Source organism: Lepidochelys kempii, chromosome 7, assembly GCF_965140265.1.
Source record: "Lepidochelys kempii isolate rLepKem1 chromosome 7, rLepKem1.hap2, whole genome shotgun sequence".
NCBI classification, from domain to species: Eukaryota; Metazoa; Chordata; order Testudines; family Cheloniidae; genus Lepidochelys; species Lepidochelys kempii.
Window position 1 is genome coordinate 61,907,610 of NC_133262.1, and position 13,468 is coordinate 61,921,077.

The 13,468-nt window shown below is 42.6% G+C and overlaps 1 protein-coding gene across 2 annotated transcripts in view; it reads left to right on the forward strand.

The window, feature by feature from the left end:
* Positions 1-11,413, forward strand: part of VCL (vinculin) — a 105,815-nt gene extending 94,402 nt beyond the window's left edge. Inside the window, exons 19-22 of one of the 2 annotated variants that reach the window (XM_073353147.1) lie at positions 302-514; positions 3,345-3,548; positions 4,530-4,634; positions 8,708-11,413. In XM_073353147.1, the coding sequence (XP_073209248.1) occupies positions 302-514; positions 3,345-3,548; positions 4,530-4,634; positions 8,708-8,854 (669 nt within the window). In that variant the 3' untranslated portion in view covers positions 8,855-11,413. The remainder of the gene's footprint in view (positions 1-301; positions 515-3,344; positions 3,549-4,529; positions 4,635-8,707) is intronic. The other variant, XM_073353149.1, reaches the window with a different exon arrangement.
* Positions 11,414-13,468: the final 2,055 nt, after the last annotated feature.

The window sequence follows — 13,468 nt, forward strand, 5'->3', positions numbered from 1 at the left end:
AATGTTGTTCTGAAATTCTGATTTCCTTGAAATGCATAAGATAAATCATGTGTACTCATCTGAACAATATTTCTTTCCACATCTTTCAAATAATCCTAACTTTTTCTCTCCTTAACTTCTTAGTAATTCTGGTTCACAGGTGAAATGGTTGGCCCCCTTTCTGCTGATCCTTGGATTGCTTTCATTTTCTTTTCATAGACCAAGAGGTTGTTTGATTACTAAACCAGCTCAGCTCTTTTACCAAATTCTGCTTCTAATACTAACTGTCCCTGTTTCTCCAATCTCCCTGCCACCTTCAAAGCCTGATGTGACTGAGGTTAATGAAGCCGCTGAGGCTGATGTAGATGTAGATGAGCAGGAGGATGCAGATGATGTTGAATTCACTCTCCCCTCTGACACTGAAGATGATTACGAGCCTGAGCTGCTGTTAATGCCAACCAGTCAGCCCGTTAACCAGCCCATTCTGGCCGCTGCTCAGTCTCTGCATCGGGAAGCAACCAAGTGGTCTAGTAAGGTACTCCTCAGTTTCCCACTGGCAACCGATCTGTGTGCATCCAGCCATTTGGAATGCTGACACATTTGCATCACTCTTGATACTTGCTGGGCCCCATGAGTCTGAGTGAATAAACTTTTGCCTGCACTTCATTTTAAGGATTGAGAGTGGCTTCACAAGTTTGGTAGGTCTGTCAAGGCCAGATTTCAGCTTGATTTTTGGGTCACTTTTTAGAATAAAAAGGCTTTTTTTCCCTTTGATTGCATCTTCCTATCTTTCTGCGTATGGCAGTATTTAAAAATGTAAAAGACATTTTTCTGATCACCTGTGAAGCCATGGTTGGTTTCTCAATGACTTCCAGATAATAACAGAACCTAAGTCATTCAAGAAGTCATTTAACATGTCTATTGTGCTTTGCCTCTATCAACGGCTTCAGCTAAAATCCGTATGACAAGGAATGGCTTTGTATGGCAGTGTTATCAAGGAGGACTTTCTGCTGACTTGCACTTGGCTGTACTGCAAATGCTGGCTTGGATAAGAGAACTCCTTTTAAAGAACCTGCACTGAATGCATTAGTTGCTGAGATCAAAACTGTTTATATGGTACCAATGGAGAGCAAAGCTGGAGTTCAGACATTTACAAGTACTCTCTTGTGTCTAAACACAAAAAAGTTTTTGCAAGGCTGGTCACTTACTTCATCATGGAACCGGCGTGCTTCAAGATATGTAAGGTTGTTGCTCTCCAGTGAGTTTGAGTGTGTCATATGTGGTCAGTCATTCATTTTTAATAGAAAGGGCTTTCAAAAATATTCCTGCCCTAGTGCTAGATAAACAGAGGGTTTCACAAATGATGTTGTTGAATATTCCGAGCTCCTTTATCCCTCTTTACAAATGAATGGAAAAGTTGCCTGTTCTTCACCACTTTCTTTAACAGATTGAAAACGGCAGGACCGGGCAGGCTGGTTGAAACTACCGTAAAGAACAGAATTGTCAGACACAGAGATGGACATAATTGGTTGGGAAATAGCTAACATAGTTTTTGACAAGGGAAATCAGGCCTCACCAGTCTACTAGAATTCTTTGAGGGGGTCAACAAGCATGCGGACAAAGGAGATCCAGTGGATATAGTGTGTTGAGATTTTCAGAAAGCCTTTGACAAGGGCCCTCGCCAAAGGCTCTTAAGCAAAGTAAGCAGTCACGGGATACGAGGGAAGGTTCTCTCATGGATTGGTAACTGGTTAAAAGATAGGAAACAAAGGGTGGGAATACATGGTCAGTTTTCAGAATGGAGAGCGGTAAATAGTGGTGTGCCCCAGGGATCTGTACTGGGCCAGTCCTATTCAACATATTCATGAACAATCTGGAAAAAGGGGTAAACAGTGAGATGGCAAAATTTGCAGATGACACAAAACTACTCAAGATAGTTAAGTCCCAGGCAGACTGTGAAGAGCTACAAAAGGATCTCACAAAACTGGGCAACAAACTGGCAGATGAAATGTAATGTTGGTAAATACAAAGTAGTGCACATTGGAAAACATAATCCTAACTATACATTTACAATGATGGGGTCTAAATTAGCTGTTACCACTCAAGAAAGAGATCTTGGAGTCATTGTGGATAGTTCTCTGAAATCATCCACTCAATGTGCAGTGCAGTCAAAAAAGCAAACAGAATGTTGGGACTCATCAAGAAAGGGATAGATAATAAGACAGAAAATACCCTATTGCCTCTGCATAAATCCATGGTACGCCCACACCTTGAATACTGCGTTCAGATGTGGTTGTCTCATCTCAAAAAAGATATATTGGAATTGGAAAAGGTTCAGAAAAGGGCAACAAAAATGATTAGGGGTATGGAACGGCTTCCGTATGAGGAGAGATTAATAAGACTGGGATTATTCAGCTTGGAAAAGAGGCGACTAAAGGGGGATATGATAGAGGTCTATAAAATCATGAGTGGTATAGAGAAAGTAAATAAGGAAGTGTTATTTCCTCCTTCTCATAATACGAGAACAAGGGGCCACCAAATGAAATTAATAGGTAGCAGGTTTAAAACAAACACAAGAGAGTATTTTTTCATGCAACGCATTGCCAGTCTCTGGAACTCCTTGCCAGAGGGTGTTGTGAAGGCCAATACTATAACGAGGTTCAAAAGGGAACTAGATAGATTCATGGAAGATAGGGCCATCAGTGGCTATTAGCCAGGATGGGCAGGAATGGTGTCCCTAGCCTGTGTTTGCCAGAAGCTGGGATTGGGTGACAGGCCATGGATCACTTGATGATAACCTGTCTGTTCATTCCCTTTGGGGCACCTGCCATTGGCCACTGTCAGAGGACAGGATACTGGGCTTGGTGGGCCTTTGGTCTGATCCAGTATGGCCTTTCTTATGTTCTTTTGTTCAGAGAATTGGTACTGTTTGATTTAACTTACTTTTTTTTAATTGGCACTTGTGTTTTCAGTAATGCTGCTTTTATTGGGGAAATCTAGAATGTCTATAACACTTGAACACACTTGTTCTTAAAATCCAGGCAGCTGCCTCGTCACTTCCACTTCCATGGACAAACTAACATTTTGGTCATCTTTTTTTTTTTTTTTTTTTCCTCCAGTTTTGAAACTTTTTCATTGAGTGTTGGAGGGGAAAGTATTTCACAGACATTTGTACAAATCTTCAGTGCTCTTTATGAAGAATCTTTTTCAATAGACTTGAATTGTTCTTCCTTGACTTAATGAAAGGGTTTGCTAGTGAGTGTGGATTATAGTTCAGGTGTAATTATATTATATATGTAATTTTTTGTGACTGCTGGCCTAACACTGCCATGTCTAACATTCATTGTTATATTTGTTCCCTGCAGGGTAATGATATAATTGCTGCTGCGAAGCGAATGGCTCTGCTGATGGCAGAGATGTCCCGCCTAGTGAGAGGTGTCAGTGGAAACAAGCGTGCCCTTATTCAGTGTGCCAAGGATATCGCAAAAGCGTCAGATGAAGTGACTCGATTGGCTAAGGAGGTGGCAAAGCAGTGCACCGACAAGCGCATTCGAACAAACCTCTTGCAGGTAATAACCTGGGCTGACTTTAAAATAATGCACATACCACTTTCCTTCCTGAGTTCTGCTCCTTCAGTATGGCTCAAGGCTGGAGAGTGAGTTTATTTTTGGCTGAGAATCACCTGTGGATCCCCTTGGCTCCCTATCCCAGCTTTTGTGAGTCTTGAGGCCCAAGTATGTGAAATGTTGATTTTCTTCAACTCCCACTTTGTGACTTCAGGTCCTTTTATTCAGATGGGAGAAGACATGTCAGTGTCCTGTAAGAGAGCCTTTGAAAATTCCATGAATGTCAAGAGACCAGTCTAGCAATGTCTATATCACCTTGGCCATCCACATAGTCAGCCTTATCAAGTCATAGGGTATTGGCAATAGCATAAACCAATACATCCCCGAATCCCATCCTCCATTCCTGATGAAACAGACTCTTGAAGGAATACTGGGCAAAGGAAAAGTGAATTCTGCTTTAGCGAATTGCTAGAATGGTCACCCAAGCTTATCAGGAAGGAATGGGAATTAAATTGCAGTGCCTTAGGTCATGAACACAAGAACACTTAGGGCACAGCAAATCTAAATCTACAGCACTCCAGGGTGCTGCGTACTAACTGTCTGGGTGGTTCCTGCTGCTGCTTGCTAAAAGATCCTGTGTGCACTTTGACGTTGTGCTGTTTAAAACCACAGTACATCAACGTGCTCTAGGGAACTTTCAGTGTGCGGCAGCAGGGTCCACATGGTGAGTTAGTGCATAACATGCTGGAGCGCTGTAGATTTCCAACCCAACTTGCCGTGCAGTAAGTGTTCATATAAACATGTCTTTAGTGACATCATGCAAGGTACCCTTGAAGTTTACATGTACATTGTATGCTTGTACCTGAGCCATCAGCAAAGAGAAACTGCTGTAGAGTGAAGCAAAATCTTAGTTTTACTTTAAAAATGGGATATCAATTGTTTCGAGTTTAAAAACTAAAATGATGCACCTTCCCAACTTCTTAGGTGTGTGAGCGAATCCCAACCATCAGCACCCAACTCAAAATCCTCTCCACTGTTAAAGCTACCATGTTGGGCAGGACAAACATCAGTGATGAGGAGTCAGAACAGGTGAGCTGCATAATTGATTTTAATGTAAACTCCTGCTCGCTCATTGATGCGGGAGAGGGAGGTCAGGTGTGTGTGTCAGGTCAGGTCAAAGCCTCCTCTTTCAAGAGTAATCATGGGATCGTAGGACTGGAAGGGACCTTGATAGGTCATCTAGTCTAGTCCCATGCACTGAGGCAGAACTAAGTATTATCTAGACTCCCATGAGTGCCTCCTATCGGCTTGGTGAGATGCTGCAATCTTTTCTTCTGGCTACTCAGAGGGGGGAGGGATAGCTCAGTGGTTTGAGCATTGGCCTGCTAAATCCAGGGTTGTGAGTTCAGTCCTTGAGGGGGCCATTTAGGGAATCTAGGGCAAAAATTGGGGCTTGGTCCTGCTTTGAGCAGGGGGTTGGACTAGATGACCTCCTGAGGTCCCTTCCAATCCTGATATTCTGTGTCCTATATATAATCAGATGTGTCCCAGATACTGAGAGTTAGTAAATCTGACCCAGTGTCCAGTAAATGTGTTAATTTCAATACACCTTTGTATATATTCTGCAGTTAACAATAGGACATTGCTCTGTCTCATAGAGAAGACTTAATTTGCTTCTAACCTGATATTGCCTCTTGTTTTAAAACAATCCACAGTCCAAAACAAAAACGTAGAGCTGTTTTTTTGGCATAGGAGATTATTCATCAGCACCCTCTGGTGGTTTCCAATGAATACAAGTTTAAGAATATTGTAACTAAAGCGGGCAATCATTTAAAACCTTTTTAGTTTCAGCTCTCCCTGCTTCTTAACCAGCAACTTCATCTTTGTTTTGTGAAACTTCGACTTCTGCAGCTACCTTCAATGACTCTGGGTATATTTAGTTACATTTTTGGTCTAGAATTCCTGTAGGTTCTCTAAAGAAAAAAGGAGTACTTGTGGCACCTTAGAGACTAACAAATGTATTTGAGCATAAGCTTTTGTTTGGTAGATGGATGTGTTAGGAATAGTGAGCTGTTCAGCTCGTGTTCAGACATTAGCTTGCACTCAGCTTTTCAAAAGGTAGGCCATGAGGAACAGGAGCCAGTGCTGCTGTTCTTTGAGTAGTGTCCCTGTATGTGCTCTTCAGGTGCGCCTGCACCTTTGATCAGAGATTTTTGGTAGTAGTGCCCATTCGGCATGTGCATGCACCCACACACCCTCATGCCCTGCACCGAGGCTATATGGGACTGCACAGGCCAACAGGACTCAGTTCCTTCTCAACCGCCTTTGGCCAGAGCCTACGTCGACTGTGTGCCTGTTTGCCATAGTATTTGATAATTAGTTAGTTACCTTATAGGGTATGTAGTTGTTGGAACAATTCCCTTTTTTCCCCTTTTCCTTTAACTAAAAAAACCCCCCAACATTTTATTGCTAGGTAGACTTAGATAACAGTTAAGAGCTTTTTCCCTTCTAGGGGTCCTCTTTGTAATATTATGCAGGAATGCCAGGCTTGCTGGGATTCAAAAGGTGTCTCTCCTGTGGTGAGGTGCTTGCTATCAATGATGGACACTCCATGTGCGTTTGCTATTTGGGAGGTAGACTCATCCCCAGTAAGTGCAAGATCTGTGCTTCCTTCAAGGGGAGATCCACAAAAAATAGGGAAATCAAGTTAAAACTCGCGCAGATGGCACAACCTTAACAACCAGCTTCAGCTCCAGGAGTGGAGGACCCCTGTGCACACAGACTTCCAGTACCATTAGTGCCCTGTTCACATCAAGATCTCAGTCACCAGAGATCCCTAAAGAGAGAGGCGGCACCGCAGCAACTAGTACATCTAAGGTGCAGAAGTCCTTCATAGAGGTAACCTCAACATCTGCCTCGAAGCAGAAAGTGGTAAGGAGTAAATTTCCAAGAAAATCTTCATCACCAATGCAGATGACGACTACGGAGACCTCGGGTCCCAATGGAGTTCCATGTAGGCTTTGAGTGATGCTGGTACCACAAAGATGAATAGGAGGCAGTTGTCTAAGACAGACATGGTACTGAATTCAGGTACCCATACCCAGAGTGGCAGAGACACTGGTGAAAAAAGTTCTAAGCCTGTCCCTGAGCAGCACTGAGTACCGGTAGCATGAACGTCAACAAAGACCGTTCGGCTACCTGTGGTACCAATGGAATCTGAGTCGACTCACTCCTATGTTAAATGTTTGGTACCAGCTGCATGGGTAAAGAGCCGTCCTCCACAGGTTCTTGCTCAACCCTCTCTTTTATACCATCAGTATTACAAGGTCATAGGTACCCTAAAGACCTGCTAGTATCTTGGAAGCCAGTGCCTTGTCTCTTAATGAGCATGGGGGGTGTGTCAGCATCAAGACTCTCTCTTGGTCACCAGCTCCTGTATCGCCTAGAGTACCATACTTGCCCTCATCATCTTTGCAAGCCGGACAGCTGTGTCACTGCCCCTCCACCCCTTTCCCCGCGTTGGAGTACATGGAAGAGGATATTTCCGACTCTTAGATATCAGTGCAGGGTTCCCCAGTCGAGTCTAGGACACATCGCTGTCCCTCCTCCACTGACTTAATACAGGAGAATAAACCTCAGGTGACACCCACATGGCAGGAACACACATGGATGCCTCCACCTATGCTATTTGCCCCCATCCATGGCTTCATTGCGTCCTATGGGCGTTCTCTTGTCAACAATTTGCAAAGAAATTGTCACACCACAGGAGGGAGCAGGAAAGGGCCCATTCTCCCCAACCTCCTATTCTACCACCTATGCCAGAGGAAGAGACCTGTGAGGAGCAGAAAGCAAAGGGGGATAAGGAGATGACTCCTCTTACTAATATTTCTTCCTCATCACCTGATGAAGCTGTGATGCCTCCACCTCCTCCTATGGCAGATGACTTCAGGCAGTTTCAAGAACTGATGAAGTGAATTGCGGGCATGCTGCGGATTCTCTTTAAGGTATTTCAGGTGTCCCACCATAAACTCCTGGATATCTTGCAAACTTTGACATCTGTGAGGCTCACCATTCGAGGCAATGAAGCTCTTATGGAGCCTGCTAAGACTGTTCGGCAAACACTAGGTACAGCACTTTCTACCTGCAAGAGGGCGGAGGGAAAATATTATGTCCCTGCCATGGAACCAGAGTTTCTGTGTTCTCACTCAGCTCCAGACCATTTAGAAGATCTCCTAGACTATTTGTATCCATTGCGGACAGAAACGAGGGTTCGGCAGTTTCAAAACAGGTTATCAAAGAGGATCTCCAGTTGTATTAAGATTTGTTCAGCCCACTTCAAGAGTGATATCACGTTCGACAAGAACACTAACTATGTCTATAGCCTTACTTAAGGATGTACCAATTGCAGAGATCTATAGAATGACAATATGGTCCTCTGTTGGTGTGTTTTCTCAACATTTATGCCATGGTGCCTACAGCTAGGCAGGTCAGTTCTTTTTTCTGTTTTGGACTCTGGTCTGAACCATCCATCTTCTTAGGACACCTTTGGAGTCACCTGAAGTTGAGCACCCACAGAAGAGAGGTTACTACTTGTGCAATAACTGGAGTTCTTCGAGATGTGTGTCCCTGTGAATGCTCTATTACCCACCCTCCTTTCCCTCTGCTTCGGAGTCTCGCTTGTGGGAATTGGTGGTGGTGAAGGAACTGAGGGTGGTACATCCACATAGCCCTATGTAACCTTGGTACGGGGCACAAGTATATGTGGGGTGCATGCACAGGCTGAATAGGCATCCTTACCAAAAATCTGTCAAAGTTGCAGGTCACAGGCACACTTGAAGTGGAGCACCCATAAGGGGACATGTCTCAGAGAACTCCAGTTACGGCATAAGGTGTGTAACCTCTCCTTCTTGTGAATGAGAGAATCACTTGCTACTTGGAGTGAGGGGGTAGCCTTCCCAGTTATGGAACAAGTAATTTTTTACATTTGACTATCATGAAACATACATTAGCGAGAATGACGTAACAACATGTTCCTGTTGTGAGGCCCCAGGCAGGGTGGGATTTTATGCTTCTGTGTTAAACAATTGCTCATCTGAATGTGAACACTGTTTTACCACTATGGATATTTAAGAACTTGAATAACACCTTTCCTTTGTCCGCAGGCTACTGAGATGTTGGTTCACAATGCCCAGAACCTTATGCAATCTGTAAAGGAGACTGTGAGAGAAGCGGAAGCAGCATCTATTAAGATTAGAACAGATGCTGGATTCACTCTTCGCTGGGTTAGAAAGACTCCTTGGTATCAGTAAACAACTGCCAAATAACAATCTTCTGAAACATAAAAAGCCTTTTTGAAGCAGAAGAGAATTTTTTAACAGCAAAATGTGCTGTTAACATGAGCTTAAAATTAGCTTATGCTAATGCCCCATTCTAAGGGCATTAATTATAAAAATATGCATTTAAACATCTTCGGAAAGCATCTCAGAATTGCTTCCGACACATTGACAATTTTTATTCTTTTTGGTTTTGAAGATTCTCTTTTTTCATTAATTCTGTAATCCCAGAGACACACTTCTCATTTATGCACTGTATATTTCAGTAGTTTCCATATGGTGGTATGACACATGGACTTTGCTCAAGCTTGAACTGGAGGTCTGGAACACTAACCGTGTTACTTAGCTATTTTGGGGAGACAATCAATGACACTGAAAAGGTGAATTGTTTTAATGACATTTTCAGTTAGCTGTTCTCACACCACAAAAGTGTTACAAGGTATATGTAGTGAAGTTCATTTACATCAGAAGTGACCCCCTCTTTTTTGGGGGAGGGGGAAATCACATTGCTAAAATAGTCTCTTATGCTGCTGTTACTTTGTCTGGCAATGATATCCTAGGTCAGGAAATACTGAGCTGTCTTCTTTACTTCCCATTGCCACCTGTAGTGATTCCAGAATCTGCATTCTTGTGCTATACTAAAATGGTTGGCGATGGATGTTCGTCACAAATAATGACAGCTTGACTGTTAAAGTTTCAGAGGCCTTAGAAAAGCACAGACTCCCATCCCTGCCCCCCAGTAAAAATTTGGTAGAATATGGAGCTAAAAATTTGGAATCCATCGAGTTAGCTGCATTAGTCAGTCAATCATGTTCAAAGCAACTTTTTGTATGAAAAAAAAATGCTCAGATAGAACACAATCAAGCTCCATCTCCTTTTCTTCGAAACCTGGCACACCCACACTCCACCTCTGCACACTTCCTTCAGAGTTGTTTTAGGGGAAAATTACACTCCGTTTAATGATGCTTGTGCCTCACTGCCCTTCATTCTAATGATGGAGCATGTGGGAAAGTAGAGGCACTCAATTTATGGAGTCTGTTGGTGTTCCTAATGTAAATCTGTTGTTCAGATAACTTTAATGAGCCATGAAAATGATTTCTAGACTGAAATTCTATATACACATTTAAAGCTTAGTAGCAATTAACGGAATTAGATAAATTATTTTTTTCCAATCGTGTTAAGAAAACAGACTTGGGATGGTTTTTGTACTTCCATACTTCTTACATGCCTTCATTTTTAACATGCTTATGATAGCTGTTCAATAATATTTTTTGGCATTTAAAATGAAAAGTAATTAGATTGCTAAAATTTTAGAAACGGCCTTTGTGTGCAAAAACCTTTGCTAACTTGATTATGTACGCCAGCATTGACATCATAATGGCTCCTTAGTTTCTGTTTGGTACGGATTGTCACAATGATCATGCTCAAGCCACCTTTGTTAATGTGCTGTTGCTGCCCGTTGATCAGACACACAGTAACAGCAAAGGCAAGCTGTGCAGTACAGCGTCAGACAACAGTTACTCTACACTTCGTTCTTCTCTCGCCTGCATGGTTATCAAAAAGGGAAATTACATATTTAAACTACATTATAATAATCTGCCTCAAACTGATTTTAGCAAGAGAAAGCCCTTGTTCATCCTTAATTCACTCCTCCTCCCCTGATAATGCCAAATACATGGTACTTAGGGTCTTTTCTCAAACTCCTCCAATAACTACCCACACCAGGAAGGATGAAGGAGTGAGACAGAGCCTCAAGCAGAATGTCTTGCCTTTGGTTGGCTTATATTGGACCCTTAACACTATGTAATGTAGTCATTTCTATTTAATAGTAAACACTGAATAGGAGGGGACTCTTGAGGGTCTTCAGAATAGTCTTCCTGTATTTGCTTTCAAAATAGTTCAAGCTTCTCTGTGGGTACATCTACACAGTAACTAGATGCCCACGACTGGCCTATTCCAACCAACTTGGGCTCACAGGGCTTGGGCTGCAGGGCTGTTTTGTTGCTGTGTAGACTTCTGGGCTTGGGCTGTAGCTTGGGCTCAGGACCCTGGGAAGTGAGTCCCCTGAGCCCAACTTTGCTGGCACTGGCCAGCCGCAAGCGTCTAGTTGCTGTGTAGACGTACTCTGAGATTTTTAGCATCACTGTCTAGTTGCTTGACTGATATTAATGCAATATTACTAATGCCTTTAATACATGATTGTTTATGCCAAAGATCACTTTTTGTTTTATTAAGGAATGTTCGGGAAAGTTATGAATCATGTTTGCCTTTGATATTTCTTCAGAATGTTTGCTATTAGTTCTTAAACTGTTTTGTAGGATCTCAAATACTGTACACCTTATGCAATTTGTGCTTTCTTGAAGACTATTGGTCTTCAGACCTAAAATGAAGCAAAATTTTAAAGACCTTGAATGTTGGTTAGAAATGTTTTACCACTAATACTTTGTTTATAAATCAAAATTTGTTGTATAGTCTAATATTTTCAACCTTTTCTTTTTGTTCTGTTAAAACAAAATAAAAATGCATTTGTATAAATGTCACTTTATGAACATTTACAGGGACTGAATAGTAAGAATGTTCTTTAATTGCAGAAAGAACATAGGTCAGCACACCAGAAATATGAATTTAGAGGGTTAATTATTTTCTAAAAAGTTATAAAACAATTGTATGTTGAGTAATAGTTATGCACCCCCAATGTGCTTAAATAGGTAACCTAACAATTTCTATACATTCAGAATAGGAGTAGTGATTCTATCTTTCTATCAGTTACGTGGGCTTCTGGCTCTGATTTGGTACAAGTTATCTGAAAGAGTCAACACTTATGAGTTTAATACATGGAGGACTCTGACATAACTATTATTTGTCGTACAAAGTGAAAAAAGCATTGCAATGAGGGGTGGGGGAGGTTAAATGTTTTGGTACTTTGTGCAGACTGTTCACTTACCTTGTAGGACAAATTTCTGGTGCCCATACAGGAAATAGTTAATAGATTCATAGATATTTAGGTCAGAAGGGACCATTATGATCATCTAGTCTGACCTCCTGCACAATGCAGGCCACAGAATTTCACCCACCACTCCTGCAAAAAACCTCTCACCTATGTCTGTGCTATTGAAGTCCTCAAATCATGGTTTAAAGACTTCAAGGAGGAGAGAATCCTCCAGCAAGTGACCTGTGCCCCATGCTACAGCGGAAGGCAAAAAACCTCCAGGGCCTCTTCCAATCTGCCCTGGAGAAAAATTCCTTCCCGACCCCAAATATGGTGATCAGCTAAACCCTGAGCATATGGGCAAAATTCATCAGGCAGCATTCAGAAGTGCTAAGTCCTGCTTGAACCATATGATCAAGCAGTTTCTGGGTGCACACCTGTCTAGCCTGAAGAGTCAGAGTGGTTATGTTGGAGGTTGGAGAAGAGACTACTGGGCACAAGGAAACACCATGGAAGTCCTTGCCAGACTACCCCATGGTTTTGGAGGCAATAGTCACATGGTGGTGGAAGGCTGCTGTCAACTTTCATCAAGCAACTACTGACCGTGCTGGACGTGGCCATCCTGCATGCAAGTGCCAACAGGTCAGTAGGCAGATTTGGAGGTAAGGAAGGTCAACTTTGAGTTTGCTTTCTCTATTATGAGGGAGATCTAGTTCCTGGTCAGATTCCAGCTCAGTGCCAGGTAAGTTTGTTAAGGGCCTAGGGAAACTTAGAGTCTGGTAGGGAAGTTTCAAAAGTGTCTAAATTATACCCTCTCTGGGCATAAGAGGAGCTGCCATGTACTCCAAAAATGAGTTAAAACATTCATAGCTACATAGGAACACGCACATCCTATGGGCTTGGCCTTCTCCAAGTAATGCCTTGGGAGAAGTCTAGCAGTTGGTCAGCCTTTCATATTAACTAACAAAGCCCTATTCCCATGTGACTGCCATTTTGACAGTGGAGTGAGAGATGAAGGGAAAGGACCTTTTTGCCAGCCTTTTTCTGCTGGTAGCTTCACTCACATCAGAAGGTATATAAAAGATACCCTTAAAATAGATGGAAGGGTTTAGGGTGGGGTGTCTTGTGCTTCAGGTACCAAATCCCTCATCATCCTGAAAAATGGTATTCCCATAAAGCTCCACTAGGATTGGTGTGTTAGTGTTGGACCCCTTGAAGTTGCCTGGTAGCCTGACTCATCTTTGCCTTTCCAAGCCTTTGAGTGTGGCTTAGGTCTCAGGATTTTTTTGGAGTTCTGTAGCTGCCTGAAGACACAAGTCGTGTTGGAAAGAAAAACAATAGGGAAAAGATGGCGTTGGTGGGCAGCCAGCCTGCCTCCCTGCATTTCATTGAACTAGGTGTGAAGCATGTTCATGGTTTAATTAAGCTGTGTTCTTTCCAAAATGGCAGGGAAACCTCAGGGAACATGAGGTGCAATAGCATGGATGTAATCAGACAAGATCCCATTGGAGTAATGTTTTTGTGTGTTGCTCCATACAGCAGGGACAGCCATTAGTGTGTTTACAAAAGGATCTGGTGCACTTGCCTCTCAGTAAGGCCCAACAAGCTTGCTTGGCCTCATGTTGCTTTCTGCCTAGGACGGGACAAGTGCACCAATGATT